This window comes from Frieseomelitta varia, unplaced genomic scaffold, assembly GCF_011392965.1.
Source record: "Frieseomelitta varia isolate USP_RPSP 00005682 unplaced genomic scaffold, Fvar_1.2 scaffold_146, whole genome shotgun sequence".
In the NCBI taxonomy this organism is placed as follows: Eukaryota; Metazoa; Arthropoda; class Insecta; order Hymenoptera; family Apidae; genus Frieseomelitta; species Frieseomelitta varia.
In genome coordinates, this window is record NW_025109150.1 from 377,247 (window position 1) to 399,125 (window position 21,879).

At 37.5% G+C, this 21,879-nt stretch overlaps 1 protein-coding gene across 1 annotated transcript in view; it reads left to right on the top strand.

The window, feature by feature from the left end:
• Positions 1-21,879, top strand: part of LOC122533382 — a 227,746-nt gene that overhangs the window by 205,247 nt on the left and 620 nt on the right. Inside the window, exons 6-7 of the mRNA XM_043663026.1 lie at positions 17,117-17,310; positions 18,849-19,028. Of these exons, the coding sequence (XP_043518961.1) occupies positions 17,117-17,310; positions 18,849-19,028 (374 nt within the window). The remainder of the gene's footprint in view (positions 1-17,116; positions 17,311-18,848; positions 19,029-21,879) is intronic.

The following is a 21,879-nucleotide window of genomic DNA, read 5'->3' on the forward strand; positions in this document are numbered from 1 at the left end:
CCCCCCCCCCCCCCCCCGTGTTGTAACACGGTTTTCTCTGTCAAAATATAAAAGCGCCAGAGACCACGCTGAAAGTGTACTAATTCATAGCTGTCGGCGTTCCCCTAGTTTTAAAGTGGTTTTTCCTTCCTCCTCGAATTCGTCTCGCTTGTCGTCGCGTGTCGCGAACGAGCACGAGTTTAGCGCATAAATATCGCTACGCCGCGTACCGTGAGATATGAAAAATGACAGAGGGGCAGAGGGACAAAGAGGGGAAAGAAGAGGAAGTAGGAAGTAGTACACGCCGGAATGCAATCAGCGGAACTAAATTGTTGGCGATGTAAGTTCCCTGGTGTGCGATCGCCGGCGATAATTTACGATCGGCTACCTTTAAATGGATATAGAAATTTCCCGAGTTTGATTGGCCCTGCATGAATTATGCTCGCCGGCGTCGGGAAGTGCGCGCGAAATGGGCCAGTAATTAAGCACCGAGAGAGCGAGAATCGAAATTCGGCTGAAGCGATAGCCGAGGAGGAGTCGTTCGGCCGCGATAATTGAATTAGAAATGCGAGCCGATCGATCATGTTCCCTTTTTCTCGCGGCTCTCGCGTCGTTCGGAACTCGACTCGCTCATTGAAATCTGATGAGTTTCCAGTGACATTCACGCGAGCGAGACGAAGAAATTGACGTTGGACGTTGCTGGGCGAAGAGCAATGAATCGACCGTGTTATTTTCGAGTTATTATTTATTTATAGAGCATCACTTTTGTCAGTGAAACGAAAACGAAAAGTCGTCGATAATTTGAAACTTTAAGATAATTTGGTTTCGAAGCTTTGACAGTCTTCAGTTTCTTTTTTTTTTTTCAAAGATAATTTTATAATGTATCATGCAGCGGATGAAAAAGTGAGAACACTGAAATTGAGAAATTCAAACGCGTGCAGAAGCATCGAAAAGAATTTGCTCATGACTGAATTCACCACGATCATCAAGATTGAAGTCTTCTTTTTTTTTTTTGAAAATTAAACAATCTAGAACTCGTGATGCAACTTTCTTCAGCATTTTATTGAACTTGGAATATTAAGATGAAACAATCGAACTTGAAAAGAATTTTTTGTCATTTAATTCTACTTACTTAACTATTCGTTAACGCTAAATAAAATGGTGGGGAAAAATCGTATAGTCGTGTTTCAAGAATACATTGTAAAGGAGTAGCTTCAATCTTCAAAATAATGATAGATTCAATTACGAAAAAAATGTTGTTAATATTTGGATTTACACGATGTAAAGTAATCTTTGAGACAGACGAATTCACCGCTGTTAAACCAGAGACTTTCACACTTTAACGTTGCTCAAGTTCAAATTCATCGTCACTCTTCATCTTCTTCTTGTACATAGTTGTATCAGTTCAAATTGTCAACAATTTTTCATTGTTGACAATTTCACTGACGCAATAACACATATTCTTTACAGATTTGAAACTTCATCGAACAAAAACTGTTGCTTCTACGCAACTCCTGTCGAATCGTTGAGATAACAAATAATTCGCCAAAACAAACAGCAAGCTAGTCGAAGCGATAAAAATTCGTTTTCACTTTCGAGCGAAAAATCCTCGATTGTTTGGTTCTATTGTACAACTCCGATGGTGGTAGAACGTTCACCGAAATACTCTTACCTTCGTGCTCTCTACAAACTTCCGGGGAAGGGACTATCTCAGAACAGATCACGAAGGCTTGATGAACTTGCCAGCAGAATCGAGAATAATCGGTTTCATCCCCGAGCTGTTCTTCGAGTTTCTGCCCATCCAATTAACTGTAATTTCCGGCTCACGATCTCTGACCGATGGCCATACGAGAGATGGCGGCGAGAATTTTGAAACTTTGGCCATGCATACTGGTCAAAGTCACTGTTGGCGGTCCTGATTCTCAATAATTCTGCTAACGAATGCCTTCGATCTTCCTACGTAATATGCTCCACTCTCGCCCAATAATTCTTCCCTGAAATGCATAACAAAAACTAATGCACGTTTCTTCCTGCACGCTCGTTTGTGATTTTCGGTCAACGGCCGGGTTACGTGTCGGGAGCCACGAAATATTCTCTAATCTACGTTCCCAGATCGTGAAGCGTTCCCCACGTTCGCTGCGGCCCTGTAAAACGCAAACTTGCAAATTAGAAACGCGGTCGGTTATCGCAGAATAAACTGAATTCGGCACGAATCGCGCGCAAATGAAACACGAGTATATTGCGAAATATTGTGCGAAATAGAACTATCGTAAAGGTGGTTCGTCGTAAATATAAATTTTAAATTAAATGGCTCATTTCACTGATACGTTAATTTTATTATCACGAGAGGGAAGATATATCGAGAAATTATATAAGCAACATGTACAAAGTGTTTGGTATTTTTGAATTCGCTGTTACGGCATATTCACGTTACGTTACGTTATTTGATCTATAATTCGTTTACGAACAAATTTTGTGTGACATTATTTCTTTGTTTCCGCCTGTAGATCATGGTTCTGAAATTTTGTCAGTGAAACACCCTGTAGAATCTATTTTTAATCATTTCTTGAATAATTCACTTACGAGACACCCTGTAGAATCATTTTATCTCACGAACATAATCTAGTTTTAACCATTTCTTCGATAATTCATTTATGAAACACCCTGTAGAATCATTTCATTTCACGAACATAACCTAGTTCATAAACTATTCCTTCAATAATTCACTTACGAGGCACCCTGTAGAATCATTTTATTTCATAAATATCTACATTCCTTCAATACTTTATCTACGAAACACCCTGTACAATCATTTTGTTTTACAAACATAACCTATTTTCAGCCATTCCTCCAATAATTCACTTATGAAACACACTGCAGAATCATTTTATTTCACGAACATACTCTAGTTTTAACCATTCCTTCGATAATTCACTTACAAAACACCCTGTAGAATCATTTTATTTCATAAATACCTACATTCCTTCAATACTTTACCTACGAAACACCCTGTACAATCATTTTGTTTCACAAACATAACCTATTTTCAGCCATTCCTCCAATAATTCACTTATGAAACACCCTGCAGAATCATTTTATTTCACGAACATACTTTAGTTTTAACCATACCTTCGATAATTCATTTATGAAACACCCTGCAGAATCATTTTATTTTACAAGTACAACCAATTTTTAACCATTCCTCCAATATAATTCACCTACGAAACACCCTGTACAATCATAACCTATTTTTAACCATTCGTCCAATATACATAATTCACTTGAACAACGTTCCATCCCATCTATCGCGGTACGACCCACTTACTTCGACCGTAAAACTCACTTCCTTCATCCGAATGTAAATTCGTTCCCTGAAAGTGGACAAGGGAAAAACAACGAAAAGAGAAAAGAAGCGGGAGAGAAAGGCGCTCGCTGTCGATCAACGACCCTTAGCATGCACGCCCATCCCCCGAACGACGTGGCAAACCCCTGTTTCTCGCCAGCACGAGCCACCAGCGATCGTCGTACGAGGCAAGGTACGGCCGTGGCATAAATAATTTTACTATTCTACCAGCGGACTAATTCACCCTCCGCGGGAACGTAGACACACGTACGTACATTACGTACGTACATAGGCACGTGTAGAGGAATTTCGGTGGTCGGAGGTTGGAATGGCGTGCACCGTGGGCCATGGCGTACTGGTAATTCCGAGCAGGTTGTTATCAGGATCCTACGTCGACGGAATAGCCAAGCGGACGTCCGGTGGGCCGCGACAGGGTTGCAGGTAACACGCGGCGGCGCGACGTTTCACCCTCCAGCCGTGCAGCGAGAGGGGAGGGGGATAATTCATAGCATTGGGGTAATGGCGATCGCGTTATCATGCCTTAATGCCATTTTCGACCTTTCCGTGAAATTCCGCTCGCTTGCCTCCACTTTTCCACGAAGATTGGCTGGCTTGGCTGCAGGAAACGGATGGCTGAACGATCGAGAGACGACCGTGGAAAATCAGTGGAACTCGTATTAAAATGTTTGTCGTTTAAACGCTCGACGGGATTAACATGACGAGAGATGACAATGATGAGAGATGGAAAGACACGGTGATGAACAGAAGAAGCTTCCATCTGGATATTTCGCGAAAATATCGAGACGTTAACGAAAAATTGTAAATTGGCATTAACCACGATGAGAAATTTTAGTATCGATGGGATACTATAATACGTATCTATAATCATCTCTATATTTTGTAATTTAAAATTTTGTTTCTGATTTATATAATGTTACGTACGTATATTGATTATTTTATGTTTCTGTTTATTTAAATTAAAAAAAATATATATATAGGGTGTTTCATCTAACCGAATACAGTGAAACATTTCAGAATATGTTGAAGCTACGAAAAAAATGTTTATACAAAAGCTGTTCAACATAAAAAAATGTCATACGTAGTATTAACAATTTTTTCATGCATATAATGGTGGAGGATATTTCAAAGTTAACTTGATTTTTTTAAATCAGACCATACATTTTCTTATTTCTATCACGACAGCGGATTTCAATACGAATCCAACGACCTAGAATGTTGCACCATTTCTTCTAGTTAATCCGAAATTAAGAATGATAAATTTTGCGTTAGTTTACGTACATTCGACGCTCTCGTCTTATGCAGATGCGACGCGACCTGATGCACGATACGCAATACGCATATTTCAGCATCTTTAATTAGTTAGGGCTACCCCTAGCACAAGGGATTCCGAAGAACTATTGGAACCGAATTACAAAGGACGCTAGACTACAAGAACTTAATAATAAATCTACTCGCTCTAGCGAAAATGCCAACAAATTTTGGGCTAAAGAAGCAGAGAGGGAATGTCCGCTATGTGAAGAGGAGGAAGGAACGTTTGAGCACTGGAGACAATGCAAGGAATTAAAAGAAACCGGTCTCAAGATGGAAAGGATCCTAGCAAAAGAGGGTGATGCGGAAGGTGAAGCGGTGGCCTGGCTCAGGAAAATAGAAAAAGAAAAAGAAAGAAAAAGGAACAGAAAACCAAATATAGAGACACAACTAAAGTAAAGAAAGTATAGTGCCAAAGAGAAATATATTAATTAAGGCAGTGTGCATATATCATTCTCTATTAATCCAATTAGTCTGTGTATAATATAAATAGGTTAAAGCATGCAATGCTAGATGTAAGGGAAAAGTAATAAGAGAAAACTTGACAATTGAGGGAATTGAAAGGGAAAACAAAATGTAAAGAGTAATGTAAGATACTGAGGTTTATTTCTAGGCCGAAAGGCTGAAATAAAGATTCATTCATTCATTATGTCAATAATAAATCTACTGCAATGACAGTAACAATAGTAACAACGAACGAAAGAAAAGAGGAGAGAAGGGATCCCTAATTTTATCAGAAGTTAAATAAACGTGCCTTTGTACAGAATACGCTCACAGTGAATTTACAGATATTAATTATCTTATGATTAACTAAAATTAAACGCTAGTGAAACTACGTTTGCACGGTTAGTTTTTAACTTATAATTATTTTTGAGATATACTAAATGCTGATTTATAAGTCTGTGACATATGATACTAATTTATATAAAAGATAATTATATTACAGTCGAAAATTAAATCATTTTCTTAAGAATAGCTATGCAAATAATCGTTCACATTTAATTCAATAATTTTCGATGTAGATGTACATTATTCCACAGACGAATAAAATGTTAATATTAACATACACGTGTATATTACATGTGTAATAAATATATATATTTAATTTCGGAGATTGATAGTCCAATTTAACTTAAAATTTCAAAGTACAGAAATTATAATAGAACGAGATTAAAGTCTGTTTTAAAACTTGTTTGACTGATTAATACTAATAATGTGTGATAAACGAATTAATATTGTATGTCTGAAAAAGAAAAATATAATACAATTTTTTTTCACGGAGAGAGCACAGTGTGAAACTTCTTTACACGCGAGACATTTTCGGAATTTTTCATCAAGACTTTACATATCCCTCCCCCTCTCTCCCCGATGTTATTTCGACAATATTTCGAAAGAAAATGAGAGAAAAAGAGAGGTGGGGAAGGGGAAGTGGGAGAATTAAAAGCGCAGCCTCGCAAGAGAGAAGTATTAAATGTCAGGGCAATTTTATGAAGGAAATGAGCCCTTTTAAGCTTTGAAACTGAACTGTGCCATCCGAGAATTAGCCGATTCTTTCGCGTCGCGGCTACGCGCGTATACAATGGGGCCCCGGAGGTTGAAGTTAATTACGCGAAAGAAAGTCGACTTTGAATGATGATCCGTGTAATAAAAATTCCCGCTTTATTGGTTTTTCAAGTATCGTTGCCAGGTTAATGGATTTGATTAATTACACGAAGAAAAGCCTGTCATTAATCACGTGTACGGCGTGCGTAACCAAGCTTGCCGGTGTCGTCGTTATCATTACGAAATTGATAACCGATCGTACACACGATCGATCATCCGTGAGTCACGTTGTATAAATCACGACGTGAAATAGGAAACGACGACGATTTAGACGTGAGAAAAGGTTCGCTGAAAATGTATGAAAAATTTTGAAAATAATTTCCCGAAGGAGGAATTTTAATATTTCACCACCTGTTTGAATAAAATTTCATTTCCATTCATAGGAACGTATGTACAAATTAAAACGAACGTATGTACGTACAAATTAAAATCCTCCGTCAACCGTGAAATAAAACATCGAACTTGGAAGATCAGCAAACTCGCGGAATTAAAAGATTCGGTGTAGAGATGTTTTATTTGAAAAATCCAAACGAAACGGCTGCCTCGCGCGTCACGAAACAGCCCTTTGCCTTCTCAGTGAAACGTACACTGCGCGGTAAATCCTCTCCGATGGCAAGTCGAATGATCCCTTAAGGATCGTGCATCATTAATCACCGAGTCGGCCGTGATACGTAGCTACTCACGTTGGCGTTGGCGATGTGTTATCAGTATCACGGATCGATTTGGTTTAGTAAACCAAATGTCGGTCGACGGCCCTTTTCAGCTTCGTTTCAGCGGAACTTTTTCGCTCCGCGGTGTCGAAAGAACAGACGCTGTCCGAGTCGGCGCTGGAAAATATATAAAACGAAATAGAAAAGATTGATACACGAAATTTATGGTCAAGATTGATACACGAAATTTATGGTTTCGCGGCACGAGACCTCGAACGATTTCTTTCCTTTTTTTTAATCAACCATTGTTGACCGCGTTGCGCGCGAAACGTTGATCGCGTGTTTCAGGAAGGACGCAAACTCAGGTCGAATGGAAAATACGCTTCAGATGGACTCCTCTTAATGCGACAGTTAATTTAATTCGCCGACGGTGGAGGTACGAATAATCAGGGAGCCGAGAAATTGAAGCTCGTTTAATCTGGAGCCTTCTTTCCGTAAGTTGCCCCTCAGATTATTCTCTCCTCGCGGGAAAAAATTCGTCCGACCGAGTATTAACTTCGCGGATATTCTTTAAGAAGCATCGTTGATCGCCACGCGGTTAAAAAAAAAAAAAAAATATTTGAGATCGTACGGGTTGAATGAGAAATCAAAGTGAAATTTGAGGCAATTTAACCCTCTAACCCGTTTAACTTTCAAGTCACGTATCAATATATGGATATTTTAATAACTGAATAATTCAATTTTCCGCGAAGTGGCAAGATGTACATCTTGTTATATAATGTCTTCTTAGTAACCAATAACATTCTTGGTAACAGTTATCGGCTCTAACACTTTGAAATATCAAAGCGAATGTAAGTTTGTAAGCCATGAGAAAAATTCTTAGTAGAGAAGATATTAGTACGAAGATCAATTCTACTATCGTGTGTATGTGCTACGATATCCTTGTCCCGATGTTATTCGATCATTTGGAGTCGATTGTTTAAATATCGGAATATTAACATCGAATTTACGTAAGTGGGCAGCCAGTGTTTTCGAATAAACGAGCAATTCATAACCCGGTTACGGAGAGAGCCCTGGTGTTATCGGGCTTCACACGCCTCCGTCGTAGCCCGTCCTCTTTCATAGCCCCAGATCTTCGAACGAATGGACTGACTTTTGCAGAAAAACCCGCTCGCCGCTTTAACAACAGTTTCTTACACGGTTGTGTGACGTAATGTATATCGACCAGATGGAATTACGGTTGTGGAGGAAGAACGTCGCTCGGATACGATCGGTTTCTTCACTTATTTCGGGCCTTTATGAAGGGAGAAGCTCGCGATCGAGTTTTCGAACGAACGAGTGCAACTGTTTGGTACACGTGCAACATAAATGCGTGGTGGTCTTTGAGCTGTAATTAGCGTTTTTTTTTTTTAAATGAAAATTTTAATTACGATTCAGATCAATACAAAAGGGTCCAATTTATCGTATTTAAATCAAGTTTACGAGGGAATTACAAAGCCTTGTTTCAAAATAAATTTGTTTGTTATACAAACATTTAATCAAACGACACGGCAAATTATGATAATTTTGTTTGGCGATCGTCTCGCGAGCTCAAACAATTTAATTCCCGATTGGCCGACACTGGTTCGTCGTCACTTTTATATAAACTAAAATTAAATTTACACTGCGAAATTGAACATCGCGCGCGTAGATTGCTTTAGTTTCGCAATATTCTGCTAATTTCCCAACTAGTTCAAAGTTAACCATCGCTGCAACCGTTCGCCGGTTAAGTTGCTTTTAATTTAATAAAATCGACCTGCTGCTTCTCTTAATCTTCGCTCGTTCCTCATTCTCTTAACTCTTCAGCCGATAATCACATCCTCAACTCATACTTCGACCCAATTTTTGTATTTATCGTGTAAACAAAAGTTGAAAGCACCTCTCGTAAACTCGTTTCAGCCATCGACGAGAGAAAAACTTTTGTATATATACGGAGCGAATCCCATTAATTTAATTTATTCGAAACTGTCGTAATTTTGTAAAAAAAGAAAAAAATCGTACAATTGTAAAAACTCGGACGCAAATTTTAAAGCTTCAAAGATGGCGAAAGGTGATCAAACAAAATGGTCGAAATGCACAAATAAAGTTTCTCATGTGCACACCGAAAAGAAAAAATTTAGTTAATTTTCGGCGAACCTAATACTTAGCGTTCGAGTATTAACGAAAGTCACTGCACAGTCCCTTTCGTAAATTCCCGCGCGCGAAAGATCGAACCTAACCTCTCGATCGCACTCTCGAAACAATGCCATCGCGATCGCGTGTTCAGCTTTGACGGTCTCTCTCTCTCTCCTACCTTATCGGCTCCGTGTCGATACATTGTAAATTATTTACCATCGGCAGATCGTTCGAATACCATCCCGGTATTTGGAATTACTTTGAGAATAACTCGCTGATATCCGGGCGTTCTCCCGATATTTACGGTCGTCCGTTCGGCCGGATCTGTCGTCCGACTCTGATAAATAGAAAAACCGTTTCACCGTTCCAGTTTCGTCACGATAAGCAACTGCGGCAACGGATTACGTAATAAATCGCCGCCGAGATAAATTCGTGCAACGCGAGACATGCATCTTTGTTTCCTGTATACCGTGAGAGCAGCGACCTAACCTTATCGTTACGAATTCCGTGCAGATGACTATCTCTCATGTAACCTATCACGTTAGTTGCGAACAAATCCGTTAGAAATGAATAGAGATGAAATATTTGTAAGAATCTAATGAAACCATCCTCGTTGGTGTTCTTGTCAAGGAAGTCTAAGAAATCTGAGAACTGACATAATCATGGTTGCGTTTCGCTGCAATTTTCGAATAAACTGAAGAGGAATTGATGAAAGATTTTAACCGGTAAAATTCTGAAATGAAAGAAATATCTCGAGTGTATCTCAATACCACTCGACTGTTCTAACCTCACTTTAGTTACTAAACGCCATTGTAATGGCTTTTCCATACATGTGTCATCTTCTTGAATGGTACTGTAGTGGCTCACTTGTTTCTCAGTCGAACGGAGATGTATATTTTTCAAATTCTTCGTGAAACTTTATTCATTAATTTATTCAGTCTTTTCAATTTCAAAGTGTTAATTCATTCGGAAGATTAATTTGTTCTAACGTAATTACATAGTGTAAAGCATAAACGTGAAATAAACTTTAATTTATTCATTCCTTCAATTTCCAAGTTTTAATACATTCAAAGCTTTTTCAACTTCAAAGTTTTAATTCAATCAAGGTATTCTAACGTAATTACATAGTGTAGAGCACCACCTGATGCAATTTTTCATTTTTATGTTGTTCTGATCTTTCAAATTCTTTACAAAACAAATGACAATCTATTCATTTCTCCGATTTCAAAATTCTGATTTATTCAAAGTTTGTTTTATAATTGCACATGTGTGTGTAACGTAATTAGAAAATTAAGCACCGCGTAATTAAAGCACCGCCGGATATAAATTTCATCGTTACGCTATTTCTGCGCGCGAATAATCTCGCCAAGAGGTTAATATTCCAAAACTGAAGAGACACACGCGTGAGATTTATCTCTGAACCAAAACGAAACTACAGACGTTCGCCTAATTCGCTCAGAGGCAAACAACGTTTGCGATCAATTAGCACGGGCTCGTGTGCTAATCCACAAACCCACTTGAGATCCGTTCAACCAGGTCGGCGCGTTATAATCGCGCGTAGCTTTGTGGAAACTAGGCGATCGACGTACACTAGACAGGTGATCCATAAGACAAGCACGGCGAGATCGAGGTAGATCGAGGCGTCTTGTACAAAATCATTTTCTCGAAAGCTTGTTAAGTCCTGGTTGATCATCGTCGATCGCCGTATCGAGTGGAACGCACAATCCGCCGTTTACGCCGCTTGCAAATAGGATCGAGAGATCCAATCCCAGGGCTGAAATCGAAAACGCCCGCCGAGTGGAAGTCGGATCCGGACGCGATGTCAAAGGGAGCAGCTAATAACTGGCACCACTTTGCCACCGCTCGAGCGGAGACCTACCTCGGATATTGCCAACACTCGAGATCGCTGAGAATATGAACGCGATCGTTCTCCTCGTGTCGCGCCGCGGTTTAGCCTACACTTTGAGCAATTAGCCGCCGCGAGCGATATGAATTCGCCACCGAGTTTACGTCCCCTGTGGATTATCGCCGATTTTCCTGAGATCGACGAACTGGAAATTTCTCCGTTTCGTGGAAAAGAAGAAACCCCTAGAAGGTTGCTCTGTTACGAAAAAAGTGCAAATTCTTAGGCAAATGTGTGGACACGTCGCAGTGTGACCTTGGAATGTTCAAAATGTTGCGAAAATATTAATTATTTCGTGAAAAGGAAAGGTAACGAGAGGAGGCAACAAACTTGATTGACTGATTGACGGACGAAAAAGGAGGGAAGAGATTAAGAAACACGGATACTCGGGTATTCGTCTTATCAAAGGCCGAATGAAAATTGAATTATACGTCCGGCTGAAACTACTCAACCGTTCTCGAATTCATGGATCATAAATTTTCATACTGCCTGGTAATTCGTTTCTGGGGAGCTTTTCTACTTAACGGCCCCGAGCCCCGGATTTCTCTTTAACTGCAAGCTGGATTGTTTAAATTAGCACATGTGCCTCTCGGCGGTATTCCGAGGGCTTAGTTGAATTAGCAATTTGGCAATTACGCACGTACAACCGGAGCCATCTGCATGTATATATTTTTTAAATCGATGAAATCGCATTTCGTCCCATTTCGTTTCCACAGATTGCATCTTCCGAGAAACGTCAGACTTTTAGTCAATTTTGAAGATGTATCTGAGAAAAAAAAATCTGTAATTGGAAATTTTTGAGATTTTTCATTCAATTATCGTCGAACGGTTTCGCAAATGTGCACATTTAATTAACGTGTTTGACAACTCTTTGTAATTGTAAATATAGAATTATCAGGTAATTATTAAATGATTACCGATGACGCAGATGATACCGGTATTAATTCCAGAAATGTAAAATAATAAATACCGTGAAATGTAACGTGGAATTATCTATCAATTATATTGTCAATTTTTCGCAACGCTGAGATGAGACTTTTTTTAAGAGTGAAATCTTCAAATAGACTGCAAATTAATTACGCTTAACTCTTAATTTCTGAATTAATTGCGCTATGATTCCTAAAATACATAGCTGAGGGAAAATGCAACTATATTCCTCGATGCGATTATATTTTAATGCGAATCGTTCCTACGAATTCTTACGCAATTTTTACAACGACGAGAAGTTTTTAATAACATCATAAATCCCGATATTGTATTTGCGTGGCCGTAACGTTAGAATGTGGAACGAAGAGATTAAACTAACTAAAAGCATTCAAACTCCCCCTTGTGAAAATTCTCTGCCGTCCCAGCGAAGTTTAAGGAATTCTCCAACAGGAAATTCATTAAGAATTATTAAGTCAAGTTACGGAGAATAATAAATTCAGAAGTGTCGAGAGCGAAGGAGAAGGAGAGAGAGAGAGAGAGAAAAGAGCATCAATCTTGTTGAACCCTAGCTCGTGCGTCTCTTTTTCATTCGTTTCCATTCCATTAATATTACACGGTGTCCTTTTAAACGTGAACGAACATTGGAAGTTCTTCATTTCGGGAACAAATTTCCCTAAAACATGAATCGTCGATATCCGTTGCACCGTTGAACTATGACCGTGTAAACGAACGATTTCCTTGGCCGATCAAACTTCTCTGCGAAAGGAAAAGCAAAGAATGATTTTCAAGCAATGTTGAAACTTTACTTAGTAGCGCGCTACTAATTTTATTGGATAAAATTATTAATTTCTAGTGGAATTGATGATGAAATGATCGGAAACTGTATTTCTAAATAAAAGTAAATTTTAAATTTCATTGTTAAATAATAATTATTTCAATTTCATTTCTTTGAAGTGAATTCACTTTGTATTATGATCGTGAGCGGATCAGAATCCGCATGAAACGGAATTTGATTGATCTTAGGGCAATGTTAAAACTAATTCAACACTTGGAAATTCAACAATTTTACTTAGAAGCATACTACTAATTTTATTGGATAAAATTATATAGTTAGTAGTGAACTAATTATTCTCCTTTTTTGATTTTCAAACGATTAAACAGTAAATCTCTAAGTAAGAATAAATTTTAAATTTTATTATTAAATAATTATTCCAATTTCATTTCTTTCAAGTTTCTCGTCGATCGAAATTTGTTTCAAATCGAATTTTCTTCAAAATAATGTTAAAACTTATGTATGAAATATAATTATTCTCCTTTTTTTGATTTTCAAACGTTCGAAGAGTGAATCTCTAACTAAGAGTAAATTTTAAATTTGTAAATCATTTCATTCATAATTATTTCAATTTTTCATTTCTTTGTCGATCGGTTTGTACATCACAATTTGTCCCAAGAATAGAATTTGACCTTTAATTTCAGGGTGATTTTCTTAATGACAAACTGACGGCTGGACAATGTCTAACAAATGATAACAATTACACAGCAAGCGCCGTGTCGTCATATTTAAACACTCAGTTGCATTAACAACGATATTAGCAGCAATAACGACTGCACCGTGCAGAGTTTACGCGCCTGAATTTTACGAGGCGTTTATCAAACCCTGCCGGCAAACCCATCCACTCCATTACTTCCAAACAATCTAGCCAACGATAAAACCAACATTTCGGTGGGGAAATTCTGGAAACTGCGAAAATCCACCGGCATTAAAATGAGATAGTTCGGCGAGAATAAAACGCAATTTGATGTTACGTGCAGATTCCTCACGCTCGAGGATTTCCCGCTCGACTAAATTTCCACAAATTCGTTAGATTCACGTGTTATCCCACCCGACCGAAAGAATTTTTCCAAAGCGAGCCATCAGCTGCTTGGCAAAATTTACCGATAGAAATCTGTTCGAAAAAGATTTATCGATCGCTTATACCGGTTTACCGATATTGTTTGGTTATGCCAGTCCGTCGATCTAGGTTAATGAAACTGATCAGTTTAAAAGATATCGCGTAGAAAAAATTACTTTGATCGAACGTGAAATTTGGAAGAAATTATGTACAGTTGCATATATATATATATACAACGAAGCGCCTAATTGCACTAATAACAATGAAAAATTGTCTGCAATTCGAACTGATGTAACTTTGTGAAAGCAAAATTACGATGATCGACTTATTGTTAATCTTAAATTTTATTGTTAACTTTAATTTATTGTTAATCGTAATTTTAAAGCGTAAGTTCGTCTTTTCTAAATTATTGACTATTTACTAATTATCTAGAGTTATTAGATAGTTGATATGATATTGAAGAAAAGTTTTTTTTCATATTTTCACGTACGTTCTGAATTCTTGCAATTTCCGAGATGAAAATGTATTCTCATTTTCCAACGTGACGTAGGAGAAAAACGAACTCGCTGTTGTCAAAGTTTCACACTTCGTAGCGATGATCCCTTTTCACGAAATTGATAATTTTTCAACAATCATTTTCACATTAATTAATGATACAATAATTACTCGAGGATAACACGAGATCTAGATTAACGAGACAATGTCAATTGGAAGGAACGAAGCTGGAGAACTCGACGTTTCCAGTTTTCGTCGTCTTCGGAAGGGACACGATGATCGAACGTTGGAAATAATGGCCTAGTGTACGAATTTTCGCTTAGCTCGGTGCCAGTTAACCACCAGATAATGACGGATGGTGGCCGTAAATCGTCCAAGGGGGGATATCGATTCTTAAACTCGCCGGGGCGTTTAGAGGATGATCAGCGAAACTCGTTCGGGCTCGATTTCGAAACGATCCCGGTGACAATGGCCCGGGCTCTTCTCGTGTGATCGCCACCGAGCGCACGATCCCGAGTGACAATAACGTGGCAAACGTAAATTACCCGTTGAGAGGAGTCGATCTGAATGGAGAACAAAGTGAACAATGCGCGCGATATGTCGTCCGGATCGGTTCAATATCCGGTAAAAGGCGAGTCATTTCGAACTGGCGTGCTCGCCAAGTCCACTACCGCATGAAAAAAGAGGAGAAAATGTTGGAAAATAGAAATCACAGGTGGAGGAAGCTGTGGTCAATTTCGGCGATGGCTACACGTTTCGTTGCTCGAGCGTTTATCGAGCGTGTGATTACGACGTGTGATAATCATTTTATAAAGTAAGGCTGCGAGGTTGAAGTTCGTGCGAAGATGTCTTTCCAAAATGTGAAATTGCGAAGAGCAGCAACAACGGTCGAATTATCGGTTAATTCTTTGCACTCGACCGTCGTTTCTAAGGTGGACATTGTACTTATATTCTGAGTTAAAAGCTGGGGGGGGACTTTCTCTTTTTTTTTTTGTAATGTAAATAGTATAAATAATATAAACATTTTTATAATATAAATAATATAAATATAATTGTAGTGAATATAGATGCAGTACGTTTGGCGTTGTACGATACACGCTCGGTGTAATCACTGTCCCGATTGTCAAAAGTTCGAGCGCGGTTCTCGAATGTGGTCGACGATGTTTCGTCGCAGCTCGTATCTCGAAACACGGGAGCTTTTCCACCGGGAGCGTACGGAATCGTTCGAAATTATGACCAACGCAGGACGACGTCGCGCCCGCGTGAAAGTTGCTGTAACAAGTGAAATGTGCAGCTGGCGCGGTGACATCACATACATAGAACGCAACGAGGGTAGAAAGTAATTGTCCCAACCCGATTCCAAATATTTTAGGTCGCGTGCGTGTTGGAGGCGTCGTAAATTGCAAAAGCCGACTACAATTTCGGGAAAAATTGTAAATGCGCTCTGATACAAAAAAAAAAAAAAAAAAAAGAAAGAAAGAAAGAACTAGCCCGCCCCTCCCTTCCTCACGCGGTATAAATATTTACAGAAGGCCGTGCTCTCTCTCTGTCTTTGCACTGTAAACGAACGGATTCATCCGCTTTTTCTTTTTCGCGCTCCCTTTGTATCCATTCGTCGAACCAGTGCGAGACAGACCGCGTTCGATCTCGCTTTTCGGTGAATATGTAATTCGTTCCCAAGTGAAACCGATCCGAGGGCACATGTCCACTCCGTTTCGTAAACAAAAAACTATCAGAGGTACCGACGCAAGAACACAGCTGTTTTTTTATTATTAATCTTTGACCAAATTATTATTTCCATTGTAGATTTTATTATCCGTTGAACTTCAGCCTTCGTGGACTAATTGATTTCTATGGTTGAAATATTGCATAGACAACTCAATTTCGTAAACTGAAAAATTAAACTTGAATTGAACTTAAAATTGAATTATGCTAAAAATTAAACTTAAACTTGAAAAATATATATGTATGTATCAGAGATACCGATGCAGTTATTGACGAGAGTAGCTTTATAATTAAATGATTGTTTTATAATTAAATTTATCGTATTGTTTCATTTTCGTTCGTATTTATTTCATTTCAGCTGTGGAATAATTGATTTCTATATTTTAAATATTACACAAATAGCCACGCGTACAACTTCATTTCATAAGCTTAAAACTATCAAAGATACCGATGCAAATCACTGTTTCATCGTAGTATTCTCGTTGCACTGATTGAATTTCGACCATGGAACATAATCAATTTCTATATTCGAAATATTGCTTGAAATTTCATTTCGTAAACTTCAAAACTATCGGATATACAATTAATGACGAAAGCAACCTTTTTTAATTAAATCACTAAAGAGATTCATCGTATGATTCGTAATCGTATTTTATTATTATTCTGTTGTTCATGTTTTTATTTTATTATGGATTTATTACCAATTGAATTTCAGCCACAGAATAATTCTTGTACTTTGAATATCAGTCGTGCAAACTCGTATCGAATATTCAAGATGTTCATTCATGAAACGACGAGGCTGATTTCATCAAGTTTTTAATTAATAGGATATTTTATTCTCAATTCGTTAAACAGGAAGAAAAATATTCATTTACGTGTGCAAATTCTTACGTCTCGTTGAAATCGGCAGAGAAAGAGAGAGAGAGAGAGAGAGAGAGACAGAGAGATAGCAATTATGACATCGTTATCTTCCCTGTAATTCGAAGCGGACTTTCTCCTTGAAGCAGAAGTTTCAAAAGAGACAGAGAAAATGGAGAAGAAGGGAAAAAGAAAAAAGAAAGATGTTCAGTTTCGAAGTAGTTGCTTTGGAATTAAGTGCATTTTGTATGATTTTCAGAGAGCACGTTCCGAGTGACGTTGCAGAAAAGCAGCAGGGGACTCGGCTTAAGCGTTTCCGGTGGCGGCACTGCCGGCCCTGTTAGGGTGAAAAGACTGTTCCCCCAACAACCCGCAGCCTTGTCCAACAAACTTCAACCCGGCGATATACTTCTGGCAGCCAACGGGATCCCTCTAACCGGCCTCACTAACTACGTAAGCATAAAACTGATATTCCGAGTCAAATTTCAACGGACAAATTGTCAACGACGAATTTCAACTTTGGTTTTCGAGCTTCATCTCGCCGTCGAACCATTGATTTTATTTTATAATTAAATATTATAATTTAAATAATTTGAATATTATAATTTAAATAATTTGAATATTATAATTTAAATAATTTAAATTTTATTTTATAATTGAATATTATAATTTAATTTAATTTAATAACTCAAATAATAAACATTATTATTTGTAATATTAATATTTGGAACTGTTTATTATATTATTTATAAATATTATTATTTGAAACTGTTTGTTATTTACAATTCATACATGGGTAAATATTAATGCTACGTTCTCACGCGGAGTTGGCAATTGTTTTCCAAAATTTCACTTCGACCATTACAACAGCGAATCTCAATAATTTTTTTCGAGAACACCGTTTTCCATCCTTGTTTGAGATTATTTACTATTAATTGTTATGATTAGTTTGATTTAACCTCTTGCGCTGGAATTTTTTGTCCCAAAATTGCAATATTCTCTCAGTTTTAAGTATGTTTAAGGCATAATCCAGGCAAATTAAATAATAAATTTTTTACCTCTCAATTGTGATACCGACGAGTTCAAAAAGAAAGCGACAAATTATTGTATACAGTTAGGTCACTCGTTATCGTCCGCAATCAGTTGCTAGCGCAAGCGGTTAACCTCTTGCCACGCACGTTGAGAATTTTTTGTCAAAATTGCAATGTTTTCTCAGTTTTACGTATACTTAAGTATAATAAATAATATTTATAATATAATATAAATATTTATGTTGTATCATTACGAATAAGTATATCCAGGCACAAAATAGATAATAAATTTATTACTTCTCAATAATTTCTGAATAAAAAAGGAAGCGGACGAATTATTATGTACGGTTCGGTCACTCGTTATGGTCCGCAATCAGTTGCCAGCGCAAGCGGTTAAAGAAAGAATAACAATTGTTCGGTGAATTCTGAAAGTAAGTTTCGTGTGCGGCGCGACCGTTTTACCTTCGTCTTGGTCCATCCCGCTTAACACGATGAGCTGGCTACGACAAAATAGCGATTACTATAGCTTTGGATGGAAGCTACGGGCTTGTCTTCTCGTAGCTCTCAGAGATTTGCATTTGATTAGCATAATGCAGCTACATCCGGAAACTCGGGAGCAAAGATCGACGCTATATCTTGCGCGCAGTTTGTCCCTCGGGAATCAAGACGTAATATCAATTTAATACTGTTTCACGTTGAATCTCGAGATGACGCATTAGTCTGTAAATTTTTAATTAATATATATTACGATTATTAGATTATAATAAACTGATTGTGATCATTTCTTTCGAAGTTTATTTTAAAAATTGTGATTATTTTTTTTTTTAATCACAAGATTGAAAGATCATGATTGCTTTTTTTTAATCAGCTACAGCGAAATTGATATTTCATCTTGCTGTCGTTGATATCGGTGCCGATAAGATATTGAAATCTCGCCTCGATCTGCGTAACTTGTTGCAGGAGGCCCTGGAAGTTCTACGAACGACACCGAGCACCGTGGAGTTGGTGGTGTGTCGACTTCCGGGTGATACGAGCGTCACGCCACCGGGTGCACCGCCGCCACCGCCGGCGAGACGCGAACCACCGCCGCCGTTACGAATACTCAATCCCCTGCCGCCGCTTCAGATCGAACCCTATGGCGTAAGTAACTCTTATCAACGATCCCTCCTTGTTGCGATCCGCTAGATAGCCGAATTTCCTGCATCGCTGAATCACTCGATTCCTCCATTTTCCACCCGTTTGCCCGCTAATCGAAAGATCGAACGTAAAATACGACCGCGTTACCCCGGTCGGAATCCCGGGCTATCGTATATTATTATTATTAGACTATTAACAAGGGCGACCGCGTGATTTGCTTACGATACACTATGATTTATATTAATATCGCTGTTACACTGGGCGGCCACCGGAAAACTGAATGGAAAAATGAAAAAGTCGTAACTTGTTCATTTTCAATCTTTTTTATTTTCTTCTTTTTATGGGTTATAGAAAAAAATACTGAAGAAAATCCATTAATTATATTTTCAAATAAAATAATAAGAAATTTAAAAAACATATGTTTGTACGGGGTGGTCATTGAAAGACTGAAGAGTTTGAAAGACGTTATAACTTGTTCACTTTCAATCTTTTTTATTTGCTTTTTCTTTGTAGATTATAGAAAAAAATACTGAAAAAAATCCATTAATTATATTTCCAAATAAAATAATAAAAAATTTAAAAAACATGTGTTTGTACGGAGTGGTCACTGAAAGACTGAAGAGTTTGAAAGACGTTATAACTTGTTCACTTTCAATCTTTTTTATTTGCTTTTTCTTTGTAGATTATAGAAAAAAATACTGAAGAAAACCCATTAATTATATTTTCAAATAAAATAATAAGAAATTTAAAAAACATGTGTTTGTACGGAGTGGTCACTGAAAGACTGAAGAGTTTGAAGACGTTATAACTTGTTCACTTTTAATCTTTTTTATTTGCTTTTTCTTTGTGGGTTATAGAAAAAAATACTGAAGAAAATCAATTAATTATATTTCCAAATGAAATAATAAAAAATTTAAAAAACATGTGTTTGTACGGAGTGGTCACTGAAAGACTGTGAAAGAGTTTGAAAACGTCATAACTTGTTCATTTTCAATCTCTTTTATTTGCTTTCTTTCTGTAGGTTATAGAGCATTTATTATTTTATAAAATATACATAAAAATAATGTCACTTGCACTTGAAAAGTGAGAAGAAATAAAATTTTCCAAACTACAGATATCAACGACGATTTTCTGTATTCTGATCACGAAAAATGAATAATTAAAATAAATGCGACAATTCCTAAATTGAGTTCAACCGCTTTTGGGAAAGACAGAACGAAAGTTTACAGTCGAAATGAGAATTGAAATTATTGGAATTACCGAATTGTATTATACAGCGGGTGGTTCATTAAAATTTGGGTGGATTAATTGGGAACTACGCTAGACACGATTGAATTAATTGAAAATAACTGTGTTTTTTTTTTTAATTCGGTCGTGCCGCGATTGGACAACATGATCAAATGAATATACTGTCTGTTATGCGTGTAGGAACTCCCAAGGGGAATACAAAATTCGATCGAGGTTCGTTTACAATTTAGATCTCGGTGTTTCTCCTGGTATACACGGTTTCAGATGCATTTGTAACAAATCCGCCGTGTTTGTACATCGAAGATATTAATGGATACGCAGATTGCACAGAGTTCAGACTTTAACGCGACGTATTCGTCATTTTCTTACTCGTGCTCAGCACCTTTAAATTTATTTCAAAGAAATGACGACTACTTTCACGTTTGTTTAAAAATTTTTACTAATTCCGATCTCTTTCTAATCTCGAAAGCGAAATCATCGAACACCAAATGATCCAATATCATATTTTGTATTGGAGATATCTGAACAGATACAAAATTATTATACACATATTACTCTCTTGCCCGAGAGAAAAATCAAATTACGAAATGTACATTTTCTTCTAACTAAAGTACGACTAGCTTCATGTATTTATTAAACATTCGTAATAATAGGCATCCACTTCGCTTAATACAGTTTAATATTTTTTACTTACGATATCCTGCGTGGCTTTCTGAAAATGTTTATTTCACAAAGTCCAACAACATTTGCTGAATCCTCGCTGAACTTTTACGACTAGAAATGCACGCAAACTGTAATTACATCTCGTATGCTCCTTGCATATTCCAACGTACTTTATTTCCATATTTTATATTTCCATATTTTCCACGTATGACGCATCTGCAAAGTTTTATGGCCAACTTTCTTCAGAGAGTACTTTTCACGTCGTGTAACGTAACGATCGTTGCAGCAACTCTGTACATACGTATGTAATTGGTAACGCGTATGCGCTTAATTTATGCAAAGTTTCATCAGTATATGTAATCACACGCGTTTCGAAGTATGCGCCCGGCTCTTTGTTCAGCTACACGTTACCATGTATTGTAGCTGATATCGCGAAATCAGCATCATTTTATTGGCATTATCTTTGACATTTAATAATATTATATTTGATCCAAACCTTTGCAATCCAAAATTCGACTCCTGAATATCCTCTGTGATCCGAAATCCGCGGATCGACAGAGCATTGTATCGCACTAATCAGATCAGTGAACGATACGATCCTATAATATCGCACATAAAAATTCACGATCGTCGCGGACGTCGTGTTACTCTGTTATAATTGAATTTTCAATTTTAATTCTTCGAACGAAAATTACACACGATGATTTCAGTGCTTCTGACACGATGTAACGCGTTGTGACAGTCAACGTTTACTGAAAGAAAATTGTAAAAAAGATCATAAGGCAAAGGGTTAATTATGCACGTGATATAACGCAAATTCATAAGAAATAGAGATCGACTCAGACATCAATCCATTCCATTTCAGCAACCATTTCCTCTGGAAATTTTTTCAAGTCTCTCACACAGAGTTGGACATTCGAATAAAATTTTATTCGTATAACAT